Source organism: Microcaecilia unicolor, chromosome 3 (assembly GCF_901765095.1).
Source record: "Microcaecilia unicolor chromosome 3, aMicUni1.1, whole genome shotgun sequence".
Lineage (NCBI taxonomy): Eukaryota > Metazoa > Chordata > Amphibia > Gymnophiona > Siphonopidae > Microcaecilia > Microcaecilia unicolor.
The window spans coordinates 61,861,127-61,887,593 of record NC_044033.1 but is presented as its reverse complement, the minus strand read 5'-3'; the positions used below and the strand labels follow the sequence as shown (position 1 = coordinate 61,887,593).

Below are 26,467 nucleotides of genomic sequence, written 5' to 3'. Positions count from 1 at the left end.
CTGGAAGTGAGGAACATTGATTCAGCCCCGGGGAAACAATTTCAGCAGAGGTGGCACAAGTTTTGGGATATAATGAACCCAAAAGCAAGAAGTTACTTGATAAATGTTTGAACCTGACTGGACAATACTTTTCAGTATGGGTTGCAGAGGGGAGGGGGGGAGTAAAGGAGGGGATAAAGGGGACAGTTGAACGAGGGGTGGCAAAGTTGAGGTTAAGCAGGGGAGGAGGGGTAGTTCTGTTTCTGTTAAAGAGCTTTAGAGGAAAAGAAGTAGATTGATAAGATTTCTGTTATTTACTGTTAACAACGCATTAGATATAGTATTACTAAGATAGGTTATTAATATGTTCTATACCTGTAATATGAACACTACTACTACTACTACTACTACTATTTAGCATTTCTATAGCGCTACAAAGCATACGCAGCGCTGCACAAACATAGAAGAAAGACAGTCCCTGCTCAAAGAGCTTACAATCTAATAGACAAAAAATAGATAAAGTAAGCAAATCGAATCAATTAATGTGAACGGGAAAGAAGAGAGGAGGGTAGGTGGAGGCGAGTGGTTACGAGTCAAAAGCAATGTTAAAGAGGTGGGCTTTCAGTCTAGATTTAAAGGTGGCCAAGGATGGGGCAAGACATAGGGGCTCAGGAAGTTTATTCCAGGCGTAGGGTGCAGCAAGACAAAAGGCGCAAAGTCTGGAGTTGGCAGTAGTGGAGAAGGGAACAGATAAGAAGGATTTATCCATGGAGCGGAGTGCACGGGAAGGGGTGTAGGGATGGACGAGTGTGGAGAGATACTGGGGAGCAGCAGAGTGAGTACATTTATAGGTTAGTAGAAGAAGTTTGAACAGGATGCGAAAACGGATAGGGAGCCAGTGAAGGGTCTTGAGGAGAGGGGTAGTATGAGTAAAGCGACCCTGGCTGAAGATGAGACGGGCAGCAGAGTTTTGAACCGACTGGAGGAGGAGAGGGAGGGGAGGGGGGGATATAATCAAAAAAATTCCTTGGCGATTGGGAATGAAAACGATGTGTTGAACTTCAACATTGATGAGTGCACGAATGTCTAGAGAATTGTATTTAATGTTTCTTTGCCAATAAAACAGATTTAAACATAAAATACATCTCCCAGAACCATTTACTCGTTACATCCAGTACAGTAGATAAGCTCTCTTTAGGTGACTAAACAGCCACAGAAAACTTGGCCCCAAGTTGATTAGTGGAGCAGTCAGACAGCAGAAGGGGTAGGCCATGGCCCTAACAATATTTTACCCAACATAACAGCAGCAACTAGAAAGCTTGGGGACAGGGCAGGAGATTGGTTGGATGGGCCAAACAAACCAAAGAGGTTTTCAAGTGCCCCAGGGGAAAGCATTCCTTTACCTGCAAAAAATGTTTTACGCCAATGTTTTTCATCCTGTCAGCAAAGCAGTTGAAAACCTCGATGCTGCTTTTGGGATGATGAAATAAAATTTCAGTTCCTAGTCTCCAAAATATCTGCAAGTAAAAAGTAACACTCCACAATAAAAGATCTTAATTTAAGCAGAGAAACAAACAAACAAAAAACCGCATGATTTTGCTGTCCATCTGCATCATGTGTGTTTGATTTAAAATGCAGCACAAGCAACCGATTCATAATATCTGAAAGCTTGGTGGACAGCACCCTCCTTTCTACTTTTCACTGGGCTGAAAACATCTGGTTAGGTGCTCGACACACATATTTCTCATTACGCCTGTGAAGATGCTTATTCTCACTTAACACAACATTCAGATTAGAGATCTTTTTCTCCATCAGAGACTCCTTGCCTTTACCTCAGCTCAGACTTCAGAGCCCAAGGTGTATTTGAAGAAACACAAGTTACAGCTATAACTAAAGCCAGCTTCAGGAAAGGTTATCACAGATGCAAACATCCAGCAGCCTTGTAAGATAAGTCTGAGTCTTCTTTTTGCTGAGCTACTTTTATTAGCAAATTTCAGAATACAGATTCATTCTTTGGCATAATAACATAATTGGCAAGCAACACAACTTTTTCTTTTCTCAGGCTCCATCTTAATACATCAATAGATACACCATATCTTTTTGGCCCATGTACTTCCATCTTTGGCTATGTTACTGACAATTTTCTTATTTTCTTTTATATCTAGGTTTCAAGGCCTATTACTAGGACATTTGGTTCAACAGATAGTTATTCTTAGCCAAACATTCACAGGCTGTACCCTTGAAGTTCCTCTTCAGAGGAACAATCCTTCCTCAACATATGACTGACACAACAGGCTTTCCATTTCTCCCTTATACCCTACTGGGCCCCATATCTCCAGTTCTCCCAGGCCCTGGTTCTTCCGGGTCCTCTTCAGGGTCCCTACAACACCCCAATAGGTCTAGCACTTGAATAGTCATTCACATGGACTGTAGAGCACCTGCCTCCGAGGTGCTCTTTACCAGCCAATCATCGAGATAAGGGAACACATGCACTCCCAGTCTGCATAGCGATGCTGCGACTACCACCAGGCACTTTGTGAACACTCTGGGCGCAGACCAAAGGGCAGTACACGGTACTGAAAGTGCTGTGTTCCAGCCCATAGGAGATACCTTCGATTTCGGCTAGGAAGTATCGAGATGAGTGTGTAAGCATCCTTTAAGTCCAGATAGCATAGCCAATCGTTCTCTTAAATCATGGGAAGAAGGGTGCCTAGGGAAACCATCCTGAATTTTTCTCGGACTAGAAATTTGTTCAGGGCCCTTAGGTCTATGATGGGACGCATTCCCCCTGCTTTCTTTTGCACAAGGAAATACCTGGAATAGAATCCAAGCCCTTCTTCCCCTGGTGGAACGGGTTCGACCGCACTGGCCTTTTAGAAGGGCGGAGAGTTCCTCTGCAAGTACCTGCTTGTGCTAGGAACTGTAAGAATGAGCTCCCAGTGGGCAATTTGGAGGTCTGGATTCCAGATTGAGGGTGTATCATAACTGGACTATTCGAAGAACCCACCGGTCAGAGGTTATGAGAGGCCACCTTTGGTGAAAAAACATCAACCTCCCCCCTACCGGCAAGTCGTCCGGTACATACACTTTTACTGAGGCTATGCTGAACTGGAGCCAGTCAAAAGCCCGTCCCTTCCTTTTGATGGGGAGCACCATGGGCCTTAGGTGCACGCTGTTAACGAAAATGAGCGTGTTGGGGCTGAGCCTGGGCAGGCTGCTGAGAAGCAGGAGTGTACCTACACCTAGCATAGGAATAGGGAGCACTCCTCTTCCCCCCAAAAAACCTCCTAGATGATGAGGTAGCAGCAGAAGACGCCCGATGAGAATTATGCTTCTTGATCTGGTCAACTACATCCTCTACTTTCTCACCAAAAAGGTTATCCGCCCGGCAAGAAACATCCGCTATCCGCTGCTGGACCGAATGATCCAGGTCAGAGACATGCAGCAATGAGAGACTGCGCATCACTATACCTTGAGCAGCGTTCCTGGATGCTACATCAAAAGTATCAAACGTACCCCTGGCCAGGAATTTTCAACACGCCTTCTGCTGCCTGACCACCTGGCGAAAAGGCTCGGCCTGCTCCGGAGAGAGTGCATCAACCAAGCTGGACAGTTGCCTCACCGAGTTCCGCAAGTGGACGCTTGTGAAGAGCTGGTATGTCTGGATCTTGGCAGTGAGCATAGCAGCCTGATACGTCTTCTCCCAAAAGAGTCCAAGGTTCTAGATTCTCTGCCTGGGGGCGCCGAGGCATAGTCCCTAGTACTCTTGGCTCTTTTGAGAGCGGAGTCCACCACCATGGAATTGTGAGGTAGCTGAGACTTCATCAATCCAGGTTCCCCGTGGATCTGATATTGGGATTCAGTCCTTTTAGGGGTCACGGGGTTAGACAGAGGGAACGACCAGTTCCGCATAAGGACTTACTTCTGTACATTACGCAAAGGAGCTGTTGCAGCCTCTCTAGGTGGAGGATAATCCAGGACCTCGAGCATCTCAGCCCTGGGCTCATCCTCAACCTCCATAGGGAAGGGAATAGCCGCAGTCATTTCCCTGACAAAGGAGGTAAAGGATAGATTCTCTGGTGGAGAAAGTCTCCTTTCTGGTGGAGGGGAAGGTTCAGAGAGAATCCCATAGGACTCGTCAGAAGAAAAGTACCTGGGATCTTCCTCTTCCTCCCACGAATGCTCGTCTTCAGTATCGGACAAGACATCCCTCAGAGCAGTCCGAAACTGAGCCTGCCTTGATGCTGAGGAACGACGTCCTCTATGGCGGTGCCGAGAAGTCGACGCCTGCCTGGACTGCAGTGAAGCTTCCTCCACTGACGTCGAAGGGGAGTCAACCTGGGTGGCAGGCGGCACCGAGGTCGGGGACCTCACCACAGGTGAAGGGCCAGATGCCGCTGAAGCAGACGGTACGGAAGGTGCAAGCACCCCCGACACCGAAGCAGACTGGCGCAGCAATCCTTCCAGAAGCTCTGGAAGCACGGCCCTGATGCGCTCGTCGAGAGTCGCCATTGGACAAGGTTGCGGGGTCGGTAAAGGAGCTGGTGGCAGAATCTGTCGAGGCTCGGGAGCAGGTACTGGGCTGCCAGACGACCGACGCATCGGCACCTAGTGTATAGAGGGAGAGTGATCCTCTCAGCGCCGACACTTCTCAGGTGTCAATTCCTTCGACGCCCCAGAGCTCCCGGTACCGTGTGTCGAAGGAGAATGATGATGGTGCTTCTTTGCCTTTGCTTGATGCCCATCATCAAGACTCCTCGGTACCGATGAGGAGGACGTGGAATCACGCCTCCTCGGGGCCGGGGGGCCTGCATAACAGGAGGCCTCGAGGCAGGTGGAGACCCACTCAATGCCTCACTGCTCCTAGCGCGAGTTGGTCTTTCTGCAGCCATTACCTCCGCTCTCGACGTCGATGCTTCTGTCGATGTTGATGCTGCCAACCTCAGTACCGATGTCGATGTCAAAGGACCGGACCAAGCCCCAAAAAGCTTTTCTCGTTGGGCTTCTCGAGACGCTTGGGTCCGTTTCTTCATACAAAGACACAGACTACAAGCAGCTGGGCTATGGTCAGGCCCAAGGCACTGGATACACCAGGCGTGGGTATCAGTACCCGAGATGGACTGGTTGCACCAAGTACACGTTTGAAGCCGCTGGATGTCTTCGATGACCTGAAAGGAAAAACGGCTTCGGCAAAATCAAAAAATATATTTGTGCCTGTTAACAGAAAAAGGGCACAAAAAATAAGGGAACAAGCCGGCCGCGTCAAAAAACAAAGGAAACTTTAAAAAGTGAAAAAAATCTAACAGATACTACGAGGAAAAAAAAATTTTAAGAATTGAAATAAAATAAAGAAAATTAGAACAAAAAAGCGAAAAAAAACTCACAAAGACTCTTTCCTGGGTCTGAGAAGAGCGCAGATAAAAACCTACCGCACCTCAATACAGAGAAAAGAAAACTGACGAGATGTGCTCACGTGACAGGTGGGAAATCAGTCCACGTGCGCCAGAAGACTCTGGCAAACCTTTGTTTTATTTTGCTTGCAAAATGCAGATTCCTGGGCCGACGTCGACCCACATGTGAGAACAAGCAGCCTGCTTGTCCTCGGAGAAAGCTACTTATGCCAACATTTTAATGTATGTCACCCCATACACAATATAGGAACTTGAAGACAGGTTCCCTCCCTCTTCAGACTGAGGCAGAAAACTGAACTTCTCCGAGCTCCGAACGTCTGACCAGAATATTCTCAGGCTACAGTGACCAAAACCCATGGACTATACCACTGTGGTCTCATGTAGCCATAAGCAAATGGTTCAGTCCACTCACTACACTAAATCACAATTATTGAGGCATATTTTCATAGCACTTAGCCTTCCAAAGTTCCATAGGTTTCTATGGAACCTTGGAAGGCTAACTGCTTTGAAAATATCCCTCAATATGACCTCTGCTTGGAGGAGCACAGACATGAAATAAAAGGGACCAAAGGCCACATTACATATGTTAACATTAGAGTTAGCCTAAGGATCCAGGGCCTACCCAGATGTTTCTGGGAGATAATGCAAGCAGCTCCACATTTCCCTCTGAAACCCTTTAACTTGTATCGGCACACCCCATAGGTACAATTAGACTAACACCACTTCCCAACTGCATGATTTATGTAAACACTAGTAAAAAAGCCCTGTTTCTGATGCAAATGAAACGGGGGGGGGGGGGGGGGGGGGGGGCTAGCAATGTTTTCTTCTGTGTGCATGTGGGAGTGTGTGTGTCCCTGCCCTCTCTCCCCTCCTCCCTCTGAGTCCTTCAGTAAAAAAGCCCTGTTTCTGATGCAAATGAAAGGGGGCTAGCAAGGTTTTCTTCTGTGTGCATGTGGGAGTGTGTGTGTCCCTGCCCTCTGGCCTCTCTCCCCTCTGAGTCCTTCACTGTTACAGAGCCAGCTGTTTTGATTTCGTGCTCTGCTGTTTTCCTTCACTGACTGTTTGTGTTACAGAGAGGGTGGGGCAGACACTCATGGGGAAACCGGATATCTCTCCCCCTTCACACTTCCGTCTGGAGGCTTCATAGAACGTTGGTGTTGCCTTTTATATAGAGAGATGCTCCAGAAAGGATCCCAGGCAAACTATTTTTCATTATATCAAAAAAATAGTCATCTTAAATAGTGAGCCCACTAGACACAAAAAAAAAGTGCCTGCATATACCAGTAATACACTAGACCGCTTTGATCGTACCACAAAAAGGTGGTATATTAAATCCCTTCTCATCATTCCTTAGCCTAACTACTGCAATAATACTCTGCTTCTTGGAGGTGTTGAGTAAGGGATTCCGTTTACTACATTGCTTTGATGCCGCACCTCAGGGGCAGCCTGTTGTTCCCTTGTTGTAGTATCTCCCAGGATCTGAAAATAGATCAGCATGAATTCTGCAGCCCTCTGCCACTGGTTCTGAAACAGGGCCTCCTGAATGTATTCCAAACATATTGATAAGCTTTGATGAAAACCACTCTTCGGCCGGCCATGAAATCCTGTGTAAAATAAAATCAACCATGTTATTCACTTACAGAATTAAAGGATTCTTTCCTCCCCCCTTTAAAGAAAACATAATGAGAGAAAAATCTTTCTTAAGGGGCCCAATATCTGCTTCTGGCTTAAAAGCTACCCCCATGGTCTTATGCATCAAGAAAGCTGCTTTTAGATTGTTATACTAATATTTGATTGTCCACCGTTTACTGTGAGCATCAAAGCAGAGTACAATGCTGCCCAGAGGAACAACGATCAGACATTATGAACTGCAGTTTAAATTAGGATAGCATATAAGGAACCTGTCAAGGTCAAACACAGGCCACATCAGGCGGAACATGGTGAAAAGGCAAAAACAGCACATAGGAAAGTTACAAATCATATGCCACACAGTGTCAAGGAGGCTCTTTAGTTAAGTGAAGGTCAGAAGCAGAGAGAATGTACGTAGGTCAATTTCAGCATGGGTGAGTTATGAAGGAGGAACAAAGTGAAAAGATGGGACAGAGAAGGCATGGAGACTAAATAAGAAGTTTTGAGCACACCTAAAGGAGAATACTTTATAAAACATCCACACATGGATCAAAAAAAAATTTATCTCACGTCATTCCAGTAATAGTTCAAGGTGAACTCTTATACAAATACAGTATTTCCCTATCCCCAGAAGGCTAATATCTATCCTCACTTTTACTAAGCCACGATAATGTCAACACTGCCCATTCACTTTGAATGAGCTGTGTCGGAAATGCAGTGTAGAAAAGTCACTAGTGCAGCTTAGTAAACAGGGAGGGGATGTATGTTTGTATTGGAGGAAATGGAAAGCTAAGTGACTTGCCCAAGGCCACAAAACATGTTAGTGGGATCTGAACCCTGATTTCTCAATGCTCCAACCAACAGGCTACTCCCCCACATCTCCAAATAGAAGAAATATCATAATGTTAGCTCTATTAATACCTCAGATATGTACTCTGCTTAAGTGGGCTAATGAAGCGCCTCCAAATTACATTTTGTGACACTATTTTTCTTATTTCCTCTAACAAAAGTGAAACTAACAACTCCAGTGGAAGTCTGTCATGAAATGCCTAGTCACACTCCTGAAGCTAACCCTGTGGCTACCTGGAGGATCTGTCCCCAGCACAGCTCAGGTCTGCCTGAACCTGCCGCTTGTGCTCCACAATACCACCCTCCTCCCACTGACTGGGTCACAACCGCCTCTGGGAGAGTCTCCCACTTTCAAAATTATCCCCAGAGATTTCTAGGTTACTGGAGGCCATACTCCCAGTGGTCCCACAGTTCCCATTTTGAAAGCACCTATAGACCCAAACCACCAGGATTCTTAGTCAGTCCAGACAAGCGGAGCAAACAAACAATTATGTTTATTTCCATCAAATATTGAACAGGGAACTATAAAACAGATGGGAAAACAGCACACAACAACAGGTAACTGAAATAGGATTAATTATAAAAAATCTAAACATTTTATCACTACCTGAATAGTGCCTGGAAAGTACAGGAAATACAGCTGCTCACCAGTTACAGAATATAACTGATCACAGGGTCTCAGCAGAGAGGTCTTTCTCCCTCTACTTCCAAACTGAAACTGACTAAATACCTCACAGGCAGGAAAAAGAAAAAAAAAACTGTCACTTCTGGTACAGTTTTAAAGAAAACAATTGACATATGCTGGCCACTTAGGAGAAATACATGTCATCAGTAAAATAATACAGTTCATAGGCTCAGAAACCCACTGTTTCGCCACAAAAACTAATAACCTCAAAACACATATCTAGGTGTAACTTTCTGAATTCGGTGACAAATCAACAGAAAGATTATATATACAATTTCCTCAGTCCAGAAAAAAAACAGTACCTTGAATGGAAAACCCAAATGAGTTGTCTGTACAGGTGTATGATTATTTGCAAGAGTTAAACTAAAAACAAAAACTAAAAATTTAAAAACCTCAAGAAATATGGGTTATGAAATATAGAAGTTACCATGCACTGTTTTAGTATTTTACCTCAAGTAATTGCTTCACTCCATCATGACATGTCTTGCAAACAGAAAGTTTAACCTTTATTGAAAGAGCGAAGTGAGAGGCATGGGCAAGACTCAGAATCCTGATAAAAGCATTACTGTGAGATTAAGAATTTGAAAGACACTTTAGTACAGATTAATTTCAAAAACAACCATTTCATTAAATAGGAATTTCTAATTCCCTACATCTGCAGAAAGAAGCCTGGAATCATGTTACACAGGCAACAGTAGTTGTTTCTGTAGCATTTCGTTTTAGACCATTATCAAAAAGTCAATTGCAAATAACACCTAATTTATAAGAGAGTAATGGCCTCTACTCTTCATGATCAAAGAGGGAAAAGGAGCTAAACATCAGCATAGATATAAAATTAAATTCCGAGTGTATTGACAAAGCAAATAGAGACAAAAAGATGAAGAGAATGGGTCCCAACTAGAGTTGAACGGTGACAGAAATCTAACCCGTGCCCACCAGAATCTAGCCCGTCCCTGCTGCAAGTAATCTCCTCCAACCCAACTCCCAGCCCTTGCCATGCCGCAGTCACCTTGACCACCCCCCCCCCCCCCCACAAGAAGGCCAGATTCTAAAAGCAGTAAAAATACTAGTAAAAGTAACATAAATCATTTTCTTATGAACTCTGCTAAGACAGATGTACAGATCAGCACAGCATCCAAAGCAGTCCAAATTCCAAAACGAGAAATGTCAGAAACACAGTTTATACCTAATTCTTCAACCACCTTTAGGATTCACCTTTGGAATTAAAAAGCAAAACCATGTGCATATAAGGGCTGGATAAATTAATTAAAACAAAGTTTAAAGCAAATGCCCTTAATATGTAATACTTAGTAGCAATAATGAAACAGTGATGGAGTAGTCACATAGCAAGCAGCCTGAGGCAACATATTTGTTTTCTACTGAATATAATTAACGTTGTATTAACTTGGCAGCTAATAGTGTGCTGAACTGGACAATGTTGGCACATTAGACTAATGCTGGACAAAACTTCTGAATGAAGGAAGCCCTTACCTAATTATTCAATACTTTTCTGTGAAAAAGCAGTAATAAAAAAGGCAAGTGTATTTTTATAATACAGTGCATTCCATTTAAGTGCACATCGGATAAGCGCATGCTCTGTTTAACAGCATGCCGTACTTCGGTCCCGTTTTTGGCACCATCAATTTCTATGGGGACAAACTTCGGTTTAGCGCACCACTGATAAGTGCAAGATTCGCTTATATGCATGGTTTAAGACCGCTTCTCAGAAGGAAAGACTCCGCATAAGCACACGCACGGAATATGGAAGCCGATTGGCGCGTGACAAAGGGGCGATAAATTTTAAATCCTGTTGGTTAACTGCCACAGGCAGAAAAAGCAAAAGAATGTTGTTAGAGTGTACACTGGAGTCGTTGTCGTCATCGTGCAACTGTAAGACTTTAACACTGGCTGAACGAATAGAAGTTCTTAAAAAATTAGAAAACAAACAAAGTCAACCATCTATTGCTAAAGAATATGGTGTCAATCCCAGTCAAATTTCACGTGTATTGAAGCAGAAAGACCAGCTTCTGGAAGACTGGCAAAACAATACAAATCCACACCGGAAACATAAACGGGCGGGAAAAGCTGAGGATGTAGAAGAAGCTCTTCTTCGGTGGTTTTCTCAAGTCAGGAGCAGACAGTTTCCTGTCAGTGGTCCACTGTTTATGGAGAAAGCTAACCAGCTAGCTGAAAGTCGTGGACTAAGTGAATTCAAAACCACTATTGGATGTTTGGAAAGATGGAAGAAGAGGAACAACATAAAATTCAAGAAACAGCATGGTGAAAAACAAGACGCTGATGACTTTGGTGCTGAAAATTGGGTTCTTTCAGTTCTTTCTACCATCTTGAACGAGTTTGCTTTTAATCTTGCCCAACGGGGCTCTCCCTTTCGCTATAAGATTTAAGCTTCCTCAGGGGGCCAAGTAACTTAAAGCTTAAATCTTATAGCGAAACGGAGAGCCCCGTTGGGCAAGATTAAAAGCTAAGTAACACCATTATCAGTATTATTGTTAGAAGAATAAAATATCACGATTTAGGATTTCACATATGGTGTATGATACACCAGTGGAGTTTTCTGAGACCAATGATTACAATGGAGTCCAAGAAGTGCTGGCGTTTGAGCACATTGAGCACAGTATCGCCATGCAGAGACTGCTGAGGTCTCTTTTTTCTCCACTTTGAATTGGAAATAGGAACAAAGTAAAAAAGAAAAAAAAAAATGAATTGATACCACACGGCATGTTTATGAAATTAGTGTGCTTTCAGCTGATTACGATCTACAAACAGCTGACGACAGCACTGATGTCCAGATATGCACCTACACACAGGCAACAGCTGATGATGAAACAGATGATGAAATGAGCAGCGAGGCACATGCTGACAAAATTCAACAACCTCCTGTCACTTTTGCAAGAGCGCTGGAGAATCTTAACACCGTGCGGGCCTATCTGGAGGCCACTGGATGTCAGTGCTATGACAGTTTTTACCGTCTGGCAGACATAGTCTATGGAACTCACAGACACAAGAGTGTACAGAGGACTATGACTGATTACTTCAAGTAAGCCTAACGTCAGTTAACGGAGACTATATACTGTACATATAACAGTACTGTACATATGTTTATCAGATGTCAAGCTTCCTTGGGTCACAACGGTTAAGTGCACGCTCCGGTTAACTGCATGGATTTCTTTGGTCCCAGACCCTTGCACTTAAGCGGATTGCACTGTATACCACTGCAATTCACAAAACAAACGGAGCAAGTTCCCACATGCCATCTTTTTCTTTTGATGTAGGCACAGGAAAAAAAAAAAAGACTTTAAATGCTCCCAGGTTTCAATCTAATTCATGTTTAATGTGGGATATAAATATCATAAATAGGTAAATAGATAAAAACTCTAATGTTGAGCACCTGATTCTCATGTTTGTTTTAGCGGCCCTTTACCAGGAGGAAAAAAAAAAACTCTCTGCACAAATACAACAGTGCTAGGGTGTCCCTATAACTAGCCCCTCCAAATGACAGACTGATTACAATTTATAACAAATTACTACTCTATGAAAAGTTGTTTCGGCATTATACTTCATCTGTGTACATCCTTATGCTGTACAAGCCAGCATGTTTGAAAATATAAGGGAGATTAAATAAAAATGCTACCAATAAAGAGCGACAACGTGAATGCCGCACCTCATAGGTTTGCTCCTTTCTTTTACAAATCAACGCCAATGATTAGCGTGCACTGAATGCAAAGAAGCCCATGGGAATTCAATGGGCTTTTTCACATTCAGTGCGCCGCTAATCAGTAGTGCCGCTTTATAAAAGGAGCCCTTAGTTGCAGAGCGTGAAGGTGGCCACAGGATGGGGGAAGAGGGAGGGAATGGACTCCGACAGCTGTGAATTTTCCCATTTGGCTAAAAGGCTTTCCAGAGACATGCTCTCTACACTAAACTAGAACCCAGCCCTTCAACTGGTCCAGGAACCTGCATCAAACAACCTCTTGCATATGGAGAAGTGGACTCTTGATCTCAAGAATCCCTGCTGGGAAAAAGGAGAAATGAACAGATCCAAGTCACTTTCCTTTCAAGTATTTCCAAAGCAATTTTCTTTCTTCCAGCCATTTGATATGTAAAATATAATTATAGCTCAACTGAACCACAGAAAAATGGTTCAGAAGCCTATCAGACTTAAAGCCCAGAATCTGCATGATGTCACCAGCTGCTCAAGACAGAAAAATACTGAACATCTGTGCCTGCACTGTGCCCTTAAAGGATAAATCACATGGAACTATTTGATTTCTGTCTCCATCCACTGGTCGATGGGCACAACACCCATAGATTCTAAGCTAGTCTGGAATGAACACTAAGGAACATGCAAGTCACACACTAATACACAATCTAATAAGGGAAAGTCTTGAATGAAATAAAATAACACGCAATCCTATTTAAAGGATCCCAGTCAATCCCCAATAGGCCAAAAATCAACTTTTTCTGATGAGAAAAAATTATCCTCAAGATGTCAAAGAAAATTACCAAAAATACAAAGAAGAAAAACCTTTGCAAAATAGCAAAGGTGACAGAGAAGTCCCAAAGTCAATCATAGTGACGTATAATACTTTATTGGGTTGAAATAAAGACTACACAAAATCATGTTTCGGCCCAAAGGCCTTCATCAGGAGTCTGATCTCAACACTTGGATCTCAAAAAACAAAGTGATTCTACTGAAACATACGCATACACATTCTTGAAGATATGGCAAATAGAAAAAAACAAAATCCTGCAGCAAGGCAATTAAACTTATCACAGTAAACACGATCTTTTCGCCAGTATCGAAGTTTGATACCAGCGATACCAAGATCATGTTTACTGTGATAAGTTCGATCATTTTGCTACAGGATTTTTTCTACTTGCCGTATCTTCAAGAATGTGTATGCGTATGTTTCAGTAGAATTGCTTTATTTGAGATCAAGTGTTGAGATCAGACTCCTGATGACAGTCTTTTGGCCAAAATACGATTTTATGTAGAGTCTTTATTTCAACCCAATAAAGTATTATAAGTCACCACGATTGACTTGGGGACTTCTCTTTGCCACCTTTGCTGTTTTGCTATTTTACAGAGAAAAAGACACCAGATTTTTTTCCCCTTTACAATGCCATTTACCACCACCCAAAAGAGTTTTTAAATTAAAACCATGAAAATTAATAGAGTCAAGATTGCTGGATAAAGAATAAACAGAGTACCTAGAAGTGGAAGGTGCTTGGGGAGTAGCACAGGGACCCTTGGATATGTGCTTCCTGCAGTCTCTTCTGGACAGTCGTCTGCTGCCTCCCTGGCCATCCCTTAACAACAAAAACAGCAAATTATATTAATCTAGAGAACTTTACTGCACCAAATACTTTAAACCCTAAGCACTCAAGACTTTACTTTTACAAAAATGTTACAGTACCCACAGAGCCACATTCCCATTTTTACCATTATATTTAGTGCATATGAAAGGTGCAGCATGATCAACAACATTAGAAGCTTCAAAACACTGTTCTGCAAATGTGCTACAATCCTGTTGTTTAAGGATCATCTCTAGGGATTGGAGCATGTTTGAGATTCCAAGTTCAGTCAGTTCTTGGATGCTGTACTAAGAATGGAAAACAGCTTACCAATAAGGACAAAATACACAGAGCCAGATGCACTAAGGTCCCCGTAAAGAATCGCTTTGTATTTTCACCTCAGTAAAATTTACCGATTTGAAAATACAGAGAGATTCCCAAAATGAGTAGCATGCCATAGGAGGGAAGTCAGTCGGTCAACTGAGCACATGCAGAGAAGCCAGTAGCGAAGCGAGGCTGCTCTACGTATGCTACAGATGACTTTCATACACGAAAGTAGTAGAGGTAGCCTTTTTTTCATTGTTTTTTTGGGGGGGTTGTTTGGTTGGTTGGTTTTTTTGCAAGCACAAGCACTGGGTTTTCTTTGGATACGGGAGGAAGTGTAGGCAGCAGCGTTGGTAGGGAGGGCACCAGGGCAGAGGTGCTGGCCACCCACTCTCTGACAATAGAGAGTCTTGCTGAGCCTGTAAAATGGATTCCACACCACAGTGGTAGAAAATTACATTCAACCCGTCAGTGCTGCATAGCCCCATGTAATGACCACCAAATGGTATCAAGAGCAATTTAACAGAAAAGTCAGAGTGTGATGGCCACAGATTACTCAAATTACCTTTAAAGCACTAGCTAGCAAGGAAGGGAAGGCACTTATGAGCCTTGGGAATGAGCCTATTTGACCCAAGAGAGAGAGACTTTCAGGTCAACACTAAAGTGCAAAGCGAGCCTGCTCTTGGAACTGCAAATTACACACTGCGGCTGAGGGTCGATCTCCCTTGTGAGGAGAAGCAGCCAGGGCCAGCCTAATGAAACAGTCACCAGCGATTATGCTTGCCACCAAAAGCAAGCTCTGATTGGCTGATTCTTTCCACAATTGTTTCAGCTGTCATTCTAGGCAGTACGGACAGCTCCTATCCGTTAAATTTTCCACGGTAAAGATAGGAGCTGCTTCTGTGCATTGTTAGGAAAACGACTGTGCATCATTTTGCATGCACATTTGTATAGTAATTAGTTCATTATAATAGCTTTACATACAATTTTCATTAGCTGCTACCTTGACAGGAAAAGAACTCTGAGAAACCTTTTGTACATGTCTCACTTTACTCCTTGTTCACTAAATCGTCTAGAAACAGTATAAAAACCACATTGCTGGCTTGTTCAGTTTTGTGCATCTGGGCTCTCATTCTTAAAACTTGCACAGAGCATCCATGCAATTTCCTAAAATCATCTTGACTCTTTATAATTATAGCATATAAGAAACACAACAAAAAAAAGCAGGGTGCTTTAACCAAATGTTAATTACAAACTGCAATGTGTGCATGCCATATCTGTTGGGCAAGAATATTGCCTTTACACAAGTCAGCTAAGGAAGAGAAGCAAAAAAGTTTCACACAAAACTGAAACTAGATCCAGAACATGTATACAAATAAATAGAACAAAAAAAAAAAAATCCAAAGATATCCTTAGATTCCCTAATATGTACTGAATATATGTGGCATGGATATGCATTAAGCACAAAAGTTTGGAAACAGAATTGGAGTGCATTTATAGAAAAATGGCAGTTTCATTTTCTTTCTTCAGAAAGTAGACAAAGTTTAATTTTATATAGTCATTTTCACGTGTTATGTGGCGACATGTCAAGACTGTGGCCGTGATCCCTCTTTGACTCACCTTACTTCCGACGGTCAGCTTCTGAGCTGGCTCCTGTCTGTTCTTTCACTTTGCATTGTTGTTTCTTTCCTGTGTGTTTCAAGCCTCACTTTGGTGTTCAGTGTATTTCCTGCCTCTGACCTGTTTATGAGGAAGTGGTGCACTTTCATTCAGTGCCTTTGCAATACCAAAGGTCTCCAAGTTAGTCAGTGTGCAGTGTAGCACTTCTGTCTTGATTTCTTGTTGCCTTGTTCATAGTCTGTGTGCCTGTGTGCATTTCTGCCTTATGCACTGTCTGTGTGCCTGTGGGCACTTCAGTCTTGATTCCTTGTTTAGAGTGCCTGTGTGCACTTCTGCTTCTGTTCTTCTCTGTTTGTCTGTGTGGGTCAGTTTTGTGTCCTGCCTAGTTTGCCTTGCTTGTTCTAGTCCCCTCTACCTTCAGCTTCAGCCATAGTTCGGTTGTTTGTCTGTGTGGGTCAGCTTTGTATCCTGCTTGTCTTCAGCTCCAGCTCCCTTCCTGCTTGTGTCGGCCCTGTTTGCTTTTAGCTTCTGTTCCTGCCAAGCTTGTTTGAGTATCCTGAATTCTGCTTGAGTATCCTGAATCCTGTTCCAGCCAAGCTTGTTTGAAAATCCTGAATCCTGCTTGAGTATCCTGAAGCCTGTTCCAGTATCCTGTTCCAGTCAAGCTTGTTTGAAAATCCTGAATCCTGCTTGAGTATCCTGAATCCTGTTCCTGCCAAGCTTGAGTATCCTAAATCCTGTTCCAGAATCCTGTTCCAGTATCCTGAATCCCATTCCTGCCAAGCTTGTTTGAGAATCCTGAATCCTGTTCCAGTCAAGCCAAGTCTGTTCCTGCATCCTGTTCCTGTCAAGCCAAATCCATTCCAGTATCCGGTTCCAGCCAAGCCAAGCTTGTTAGTCCAGTCCTGCTTGGGGGGTTTTGCCTCCTGCTGCCGCTCGACGACAGTAGGCCAAGGGCTCACATTGTTCCAGAGTCCTTGACTGTTTGTTTAAAGCCTGGGACCGTGACACCACATACACGCTTAAATTACCTCTTATTAAAAAAAACAGCTGGCACAAACGTATGCACAATGACATGATGGAGCATACTGTGACCACAGACATATACAGGGGCAGAGTTTGGGCAAACTTAACATATTTTATAATCTATCTGCACATTTACACCTGTTCAAGAATGGGTGTAAACTTCTGCTTTACAATAGTATTTTATAAACACATAAGTGCTTATGTATCTTAATAAGATGACACCTAAATAGATGCCCTGTAACAGAATTATATTTATTCTAAAACTTACAATCCAAATCAAAAACTATCAAAATGCTCTACAACAAACAAAATAGACAAAGGAAGACGTAGGAAGTACAGCGTCAATTCCACCCACAGGGCCAATAGCCCCCAGCTAGTCAACCATAAACACTGGCTCAAAGTAGTACATTTTCAAGCCAGTGGGAAATATAAAGTGTTACTCCAGGAACTGTGCGTGAATCAAGCCCTGACACAAGAATGGTTAATGAGAGAAAAACTGAAACCTAAGGATGAGACTGATAGCTGCAGCACAGGACAGATTACAGATGAGATAGTTCACAGCAAGCATAGAAAAAAAACTGGTACAATACATTATCTTTAGGTTCCGTAAAAAGAGTAGCAAATTTTATCTAACTTGTAGCTAGCTGCAAAATGTTAACAGTGGAAAATACTGCACCACAACTCATTCATTAGAAACTTTGTAACATTACAACCTCATTGTACCCAAGGAAGTTAGATTGAGAACAGGAGGCGACATGTCAAAAAGTTGAAGGCAATTATGTTAATCTCCATTTCCCCCATCTCCACACAGCCATCATCCCGTACACTTAAAGTAAACTGCATCCACATTGTCCTCCTTTATTGTTGGTAGCATTTTTATTTAATCTCACTTATACTTCAAAACATGCCAGCTTGTACAACATACGAATGTACACAGAGTAAGTATAATAATTATCTAATCTCACTTATATTTTAAAACATGCCAGCTTGTACATCATACGAATGTACACAGAGGAAGTAACATAACGGAATAACTTTTCATAGAGTAGTAATTTGTTATAAATTATCAGTGTCATTTGGAGGGGCTAGCTATAGTTACACCCCCAGCATGTGTTATATTTGTGCACAGATTTTTTCCTCCTGGTAAAGGGCAAATAAAACAGACATCATGTTATAAGAATCAGGTGCTCAACATTTACAGTTTCCATCAATTTATTTACTTACTAGTAAAAAAGGCCCGTTTGTCAGAAATGAAACGGACGCTAGCAAGGTTTTCCTCAGAGTGTATGTTTGAGAGAGAGTGTGTGTGAGAGATGGAGTGTGTGTGTCAGAGACAGAATGACAGAGACAAGAGTGTGTGTGTGTTTGCGTGAGTGACAAGAGTATCTGTGTGTGTGAGACAGAGAGATAGAGTGTGATAGACAGTGTCAGAGAGAGTGTGAGAGACAGAGTGTGTGCCCCCAACCCCCCCCCCTCACAGGACCCCCTTCCCCCTTTATGGTCCGAGGACCCCTTCCACCCCCACCTCTCTGGTCTGAGGACCCCCTCACCCCTCCCCTGCCCCCCCTCCAGCCACCCATGTCCAGCGACCCTCCTCTCCCCCTGCAGCCACCCATAGCCAGTGACCCTCCTCTCTCCCCTGCCCCCCCTGCAGCCACCCATGTCCAGCAACCCTGCTCTCGCACCTGCCTCCCCTCCAGCCACCCAGGTTGTGCAGTGAATTCTTCGGGGCAGGCAGGAAAGATCCCTGGTCCTGCCTGCCCACTGCTGGCGCTGACCCTCCCCCGCTGCCGGATAGCTGTTCAAAATGGCCGCCAAGACTTCCAATGGCGGACTCGCAAGACTTCTGCTGTAGTCTTGGAGGCTGCCCTTGTAAATGCCGGCGGCCATTTTGAACAGCGATCCGGCAGCAGGGGAGGGTCAGTGCCAGCGCTAGCAGCAGGCAGGCAGGACCGGGGATCTTTCCTGCCTGCCCCGAATAATTCGCTACACAACCTGGGTGGCTGGAGGGGAGGCAGGTGAGAGAGACAGCAGAGTCGTTTGACATGGGTGGCTGCAGGGGGGGCAGGGGAGAGAGGAGGGTCGCTGGACATGGATCAGCTGTGAGGCATGGAATGTGTTGTTTTCTTTTTTCGCGGGTTCTGAAGTTCACAGCATAATTGCAACGGTGACATCAGCCTGACTACGTAGCCTAGCTCAGCAACTCCGAAGCAGCCATGGACACAGGCAGCAAGATTAGAACGTTGGAGGTGAGAATTACTATATAGGATTTATGACATTTATATCCCACATTAAACATGAATTAAGTTACAACCTGGGAGCATTTAAAATCTTTTTTTCCTGTGCCTAGATCAAGAGAGGAAGATGGTTTGTATGAACTTGCTCTTTTTTATTTGTGAAATGCAGTGGTATAAAAATGCACTTAATATTGTTTACTACTATTATGTTAAAAGAGAGATATTGAATACTGAAAGCAGAACTACCTTCATACAGAAGTCCAGAGTCAGTCTAAATGTGCCAATATTTTCCAGTTCTGTGATATATATTTCTTCTTCAAGTCTGGCTGTAAAAAGGCATTTGGGGGAGGGGAGTTTAATCTTTGTCTCCCTTCTGTGTGTTTATATATAGACAAGTCCCAGGAATAATGATGGCTAAGAGAAAGCAGTAGAACAGTTGGAGCTAAATGACATGTTTTCCAAATGGTGATGCATAGCTTGATGGGATGTCCTTGCTGTAAGACCAGAGTAAATTATTTCTTAGCTTCTTGTTTAAAAATAACCAAGGAGAAACAATGAGTCAGCATGAGTTCAGCAAACAAAATCTAGCCTTAAAACTATTAGCTGGTTGATATTCAGCAGAAGTTAACCAAGATAACGTCAAGCTTCCTAATATGATTTGATAACAGCATTTTCTCAGTTATTATCCAACTGTGAATACAATTATGTTAATTATACGACTGTGTCTATCACTGATGATAGGATAACCCATTCATACAATAACAGGCCCTGTACACAATTTGCTAATAGTCACGTGCTTTTTGCTTAGGATTCCATCAAAGCTCTTTCTTCAACACCTTTTGTTAATTAAAGCTGTGACAGAAAAATATTTGCAAATGTGATTTTATTACACAGGCAAAAATACAAAATAGCAACCAGCAGTATTAGCTGACAAACTCATACAAAGTTATTTTCAATGGAAATTAAATCTGTTGGCTGCCTGATATGAGAATATTCCATCACAGTTTCATTATTGCTACCGAGTATTACATATTTAGGGCATATGCCTTCAACACAGATTGTTTACATTCATTTACCTAGATCTTACATGCACATGGTATTGCTTGTTAAACTCAAAGGCAAAACCTAAGTGTGCATAAACAATTTGGTATAAATTGTGTTTATGACTTTACTTGTTTTATACTGCTTTGGGTCCATCTGTTGTGTTATTTTAGCGAGCAGAAACAGTCAGGTAGGCTTATAGAGAGGAAAGGAAGTATGGGAGAGGAAGGGTTCTTGAGGTATGTTCTCTGTAAAAGTTTTTATTGTGTCATGTTGAACCGTTCACTGCTTTTTCTTGTTCTGTATGAAGCTTATCAACATGTTGTGCTTTGAATAAAGATGATTAAAACATAACAAATATAAGTTTTGGGTGTTATGTTACTGAACTCTATTATTCTGTCTCACCATATTTCCAGTTTTGGTACAGTATAAGTCATCACAAGGAGAAAATATAAGAAAACCAATGGACTGCATTTAGTTATGTTTAAACAAATGAGAGATCTGCATGAAAGAAAATATTTATTATTTTGACTTATAAAAACAACTTGTCCCTGAAACATGCTCAAAACAGAATAATCTATTTGTACAAAAGAGATGAGGTGTGATGACGTGATTCCATGTACCCCAATGAAAGGACAGTTTAATTTCAGTATTTTCTTTCCCAACACAGATTACAACAACAGTTAAGATGAACCCACCAGTAAACAAGATATCCTCACTGAAATCTGGCCATGTATTAGGGAAAGGGAACGGAATGGGACTTGATATATCGCCTTTCTGTATTTACAATCAAAGCGGTTTACATTTATTTATTTTATTTGTGACATTTATATCCCACATTATCCCAAACAGGATTGAGTTCAATGTGGCTTACAATAAACAGTATAGGATACATAACAAAGAATAATGCATAAGAAAGTAATTTGTTGTAAGAATCCAATTTTACAATACAGTATCAAACATATTGGGTTAGCTATGGATGTTTAACATTTATAAAATCTTATTATGAATGAGAAATTGTACATGAAGCAAAGAGAAAGTTAATGGTAAATAAGAGTAATAACCCATTCAGGTAATTAATTGTTTGAGATATGGCTGTTCTTTGTGAGAATTTGTTTGAATAGGAATGATTTGAAGATTTTGCAGAATCTAGTATATTCCTTTATATTTCTTATTTTGGGTGGTAAGGAGTTCCACCATTTGGTTCCTAAGTGAAGTCTGCAGAGTGGACAGTTTTGTAGATCACTTTTTTGCAATTTGGGATGTGTAGTCTGAGATAGTTTCTTACCTCATATTTAGTGTTTACATACTATAGGTAGTTATTTTGTACCTGGGGCGATGGAGGGTTAAGTGACTTGCCCAGAACCACAAGGAGCTGCAGTTGGAATTAAACCCAGTTCCCCAGGATCAAAATCTGCTGCACTAACCACTAGGCTACTCCTCCACTCTGTATTGTATTGCTGTATTGTACAGAACAGTGTAGAAAAATTAGCAAAAGAAAACAGACTTTAGTAGAGTTGTTTTTACTAGCTACAATCATTTTTAAGCTCTTTTAGTGATATTCAATTTTATTTCATGATATTTATCAACATATGGGAAGCTTTCAAATAAATTATGGAGTGGAGGAGTGGCCTAATGATTAGTGCAGCAGACTGCGGACCTGGGGAACCAGGTTCAATTCCCTCTGCAGCTCAGTGTGACCCTGGGCAAGTCACTTAACCCTCTGTTGCCCCAGCTACAACAGCAGGCACTACTTAGATTGTGAGCCCACTAGGAACAGATCCAGTACCTATAAAATGAAACTGTAAACAGCTTAGGTCTAAGCAGTATATAAATACTGACATGAATGAATTAATTAAATTAAAAGCTGTCAAATAAGTTACAACAAAACAAACTTTTGTCCTCTACCTTTAAAGGCACTGCCTATTGTACAGCTTTAAATTTTTTACAGATAGACCACACACAGGCAGTCCATTATTTCTAATAATCTTTGGCTATTGTTTTCAATAGAGTTTGCTATTGTTTTAGGTGAAGGAAAAATAGCGGCACGCTCTGCCTACTACTAGCTTCAACCCATATAATGGGATAGATTGACAACAGGAGACAGGCTGAGCCTATCTACCCCTCCTTGACTATACCCAGGGTTATCATATTTGAAGATAAAAAAAATGGTTGCTACCTTTGCTAAAGAAATTCAATCGTAGCAAATGTGTAAATGGCTCTTAGTTAATGAACACAAATTAAAGTGACTGACTTACAGTACAGCAATAGCCAATAACAAGCAGCCTTTCTGAGACACATATTAAAGTCTTTGCAAGACATTCGTTTAAAGTTCTGGTGCACAAACACAATTCCTTTGACAGAGGTTTAACCAGCAGGGAAACAAGAGAGGAGATCAGCAATGCCTCTCTCTTTCTTTCGCATCCCCATGTGGTCCAGACTAACTAATAGGGCAGAGAGAGTTTCTCCCATTATATGGGTAGGTGTGTTGGTTATAGGCACATACAAGAAAAAGAATATATTCCTAAAAATTACAAAACCTAGAAGACATGTCCTCTTAAAGTGGAGGTATGGTAACCCTAACTGTACCAACAAAGCAAATGGTTATAAGCTGGAATATCCCTATCCCGACCAATAGAAAGCTGTTGAGGATGCAACGAAGCTGTACACAGCCATAAAAGAGAAAAACGCATTGATCATTGAGATGTCAGTCCCAAACAATATTATGTGAACTGAATCGTGTAAAGAGAAAAGATGCTCAATTATCAAGAAATACAGTCTGATACCAAGAAAGTGTGATAAAAAGTGACAGAAATATTTCCTAAATGCCACAGACTTGATTAAAAGGGTTTTCAAAGCGCACAATGTAAGTAACTCCACGTATTCGGGAACCGGTCTTCCCTCCCCGTGGTCTGCCATCTCCCCCTCTCTCCTCAATCTTTAACGTCTCTCCCTCTCCTCCTTGTCTGCGATCCAGCACCTCTTCCTCAAACACCCCCAACAAACTCATACCTGAGATTTCCCACCAAAAATCCCACAGCTTTCCTACTCTATTGCTGACCCGTCCATCTCGACACAACTTCTCTCCATCTAAGGCGTGCCGGAAACAGGAAGTAGAGTCAGAGGAGAGCGGGTTGGCTGGACCAAGGGGATTGAATAAAACTGGAAATGAAGAAAGCCTATCCAGTTCACTGTAAGAGCTGAAGCCAATAGGCGGAGTTTGTCGGCAGTAGGCGGAGCTTGCCGCGGTTTTAGTACACCCAAAACAATAGCAAACAATTATTAGAAACTAGTAAAAAAGGCCCGTTTCTGACACAAATGAAACGGGCGCTAGCAAGGTTTTCCTCGGAGTGTGTATGTTTGGGAGAGTGTATGTGAGAGTGACTGTTTGAGAGTCAGAGTGAAAGTGTGATTGTGTGAGAGAGAGCGTGAGTCTGGGTGTGAGTGTGTTTGTGAGAGAGTATGTGTGTGAGAATGAGAGTGTGTGCAAGTGTGTATGTGAGACACAGTGTGAGTGAGAGTGTGTGTGTGGGCGAGAGAGAGAGTGTGTGTGAGACACAGATTCTCTGTTTGAGTGAGTGTATGAGACCAAGCGAGTGTGTGAGTGACTGTGTGGCACATAGAGAGTGAATGTGATACAGTGTGAGACAGAGTGTGTGAGAGTGAGAGTCAGAAAGACATTGTATATGAGAGAGAGAGTGTGAGCCGTGCCCTCCCAATCCATGGCCATCTGTCCCCTGCCCCCTCCATTCATCCTTTTCCAGCAATTCCCCTCTGTCCCTGAGCCCTGCCCTCCCAATCCATGGCCATCCATGTTTGTCTGTCACCTGCCCCCTCCATTCATCCCTATGCAGCATTTCCCCTCTCTGCCTGAGGCCTGCCCTGCAATCCATATCCATCCATGCCCATCTGTCCCCTCCATTCATCCCTATGCAGCAATTCCCCTCTCCCTGAGTCCTGCCCTTCCAATCCATGCCCATCCATGCTCCTCTGTCACCAGGCCCCTCCATTTTTCCCTATCCAGCATTTCCCCTCTCTGCCTGAGGCCTGCTCTGCAATCCATATCCATCCATGCCCATCTGTCCCCTCCATTCATCCCTATCCAGCAATTCCCCTCTCCCTGAGTCCTGCCCTTCCAATCCATGCCCATCCATGCTCATCTGTCACCTGGCCCCTCCATTTTTCCCTATCCAGCATTTCCCCTCTCTGCCTGAGGCCTGCTCTGCAATCCATATCCATCCATGCCCATCTGTCCCCTCCATTCATCCCTATCCAGCAATTCCCCTCTCCCTGAGTCCTGCCCTTCCAATCCATGCCCATCCATGCTCCTCTGTCACCTGGCCCCTCCATTTTTCCCTATCCAGCATTTCCCCTCTCTGCCTGAGGCCTGCTCTGCAATCCATATCCATCCATGCCCATCTGTCCCCTCCATTCATCCCTATCCAGCAATTCCCCTCTCCCTGAGTCCTGCCCTTCCAATCCATGCCCATCCATGCTCCTCTGTCACCTGGCCCCTCCATTTTTCCCTATCCAGCATTTCCCCTCTCTGCCTGAGGCCTGCTCTGCAATCCATATCCATCCATGCCCATCTGTCCCATCCATTCATCCCTATCCAGCAATTCCCCTCTCCCTGAGTCCTGCCCTTCCAATCCATGCCCATCCATGCTCATCTGTCACCTGGCCCCTCCATTTTTCCCTATCCAGCAATTTCCCTCTCTCCCTGAGTCCTGCCCTCCCAATCCATGCCCATCCATGCTCCTCTGTCCCCTGCCCCCTCCATTCATCCATTTCCAGTAATTCCCCTCTCTCCCTGTGCCCTGCCCTCCTAATCCATACCCATCCATGCTCCTCTGTCCCCTGCCGCCTCCATTCATCCTTTTCCAGCAAGTCCCCTCTCGCCCTTCCATGACCCCCCCACCTCGCATCCATGCTACGCTCTCTCCCATGTCCCAGCCTGGCCCGCCCTCTTCTCCCCCCCCCCCCCTTCGCATCCATGCCCCCCCCCCTCGCATCCATGCATCCCTTTTTTTTTTTTTTTTTATTCTTTTTAACTTTACCTCCGTGGCGGTTCGTGCAGCGAAGCGTCAGGGAAGGAGGCGGCGCTCCCGACGTCTACCTTTCCCTTCGCTGTGTTCCGCCTTGTTTTGAAGGCGGAACACAGCGAAGGGAAGGCTAGACGTCGGGAGCGCCGCCTCCTTCCCTGACGTTTCGCTTCCGGATTTGTTTGTTTTGTCGCGAGGGCGGGGCAGAGACGGCTGGCTGGCTTGAAGGCTTCACACCACGAATCCACGAACCCTTCAGCCTCAGCCTGGGAGTGACGTCAGATGGCTTCAAGGCTTCAGGCTTCAAGGCTTCACAGAACGTTGTCCTCAGAACGTTGAGGGTGCGTTTTATTATATTAGAAGATAAGAGACTGCCTATGGTGGTAGTCCATCTGTGTAACAAATCTAAAGCTGTTTCAGTTGAATAGGAAGTGCCTTCAAAGGTGGAGGATACATTTTATTTTATTTTTTTATTGGACGGCTTTTTATTTTATTTGAAAGCTTTCCATATCTAGATATAAATATTAAATAAAATTTGAATCTCACTAAAACAGCTTAAAAATCATTGTAGCTGGTAGTAAAAGCAGTTTTAAACTCCGTTCTGTGTGCTCATATTTCTACACTGTTCTATACAATACAGATGGCCAAATTTCAGTGAGGATATCTTGCTTCCTGATGGGTTCATCTTAACTGTGATTGAAATCTACCTTGGGAAGCCTGGGGTTATAAAAATTATGGAATATATAGAAATTAAATATATTCAAAATAAAGTAAAATTAAACTCTCCTTTCATTGGGGCACATGGAATCACATCTTCATCTGTTTTGTAATATTTTACATTTTAGATACACAAATGGATTATTCTGTTTTAATATGTTTCAGGGGCAAGTGGTTTTATAAGTCAATATAAAAATAAGTATTTTGTTTCATTCAGATCTCTTTTGTTTAAACATAACTTGCAGGCCATTTGTTTTCTTATATTTTGTACTTGTGATGACTTATATAGTGACAAAACTGACAACTTTTATCACTATCTGGTTGATAATAAAAGGCGCACATTGTGAACAGTGTCCACCCTAAAAGGTTGTTTTGTGGCTGTACATTAGGAATTGTGATATTGAATAAATAAGTGTATGTTTGTGTCCCTAGTCATGCATCCAAAGTTTATATATTCCTTTAAAGAAAACCAGTTAACCATTTAACTTATTAGTGGAACATAACCACAGAGGCATGGTATGGTTGCATTTTTTATACGGTAATACTAGGGCCCAGCTAAGGGACAGGTTATTTTCAGTTAGTCTTCACTGG

At 43.0% G+C, this 26,467-nt stretch overlaps 1 protein-coding gene across 5 annotated transcripts in view; it reads right to left on the bottom strand.

The window, feature by feature from the left end:
• The window catches only part of TAF1A (TATA-box binding protein associated factor, RNA polymerase I subunit A), a 182,512-nt gene that overhangs the window by 66,133 nt on the left and 89,912 nt on the right, over nucleotides 1-26,467 (bottom strand). For 2 of the 5 annotated variants that reach the window (XM_030195991.1, XM_030195995.1), the window contains exons 1-4: nucleotides 23,130-23,209; nucleotides 13,786-13,884; nucleotides 6,825-6,994; nucleotides 1,383-1,496 (exon numbers count right to left, since the gene is read on the bottom strand). In XM_030195991.1, coding sequence (XP_030051851.1) covers nucleotides 1,383-1,496; nucleotides 6,825-6,994; nucleotides 13,786-13,882 — 381 coding nt within the window. In that variant the 5' untranslated portion in view covers nucleotides 13,883-13,884; nucleotides 23,130-23,209. Of the gene's footprint in view, nucleotides 1-1,382; nucleotides 1,497-6,824; nucleotides 6,995-13,785; nucleotides 13,885-23,129; nucleotides 23,210-25,174; nucleotides 25,211-26,467 lie in introns of those variants that run through there. The other 3 variants (XM_030195994.1, XM_030195992.1, XM_030195993.1) reach the window with 2 other exon arrangements.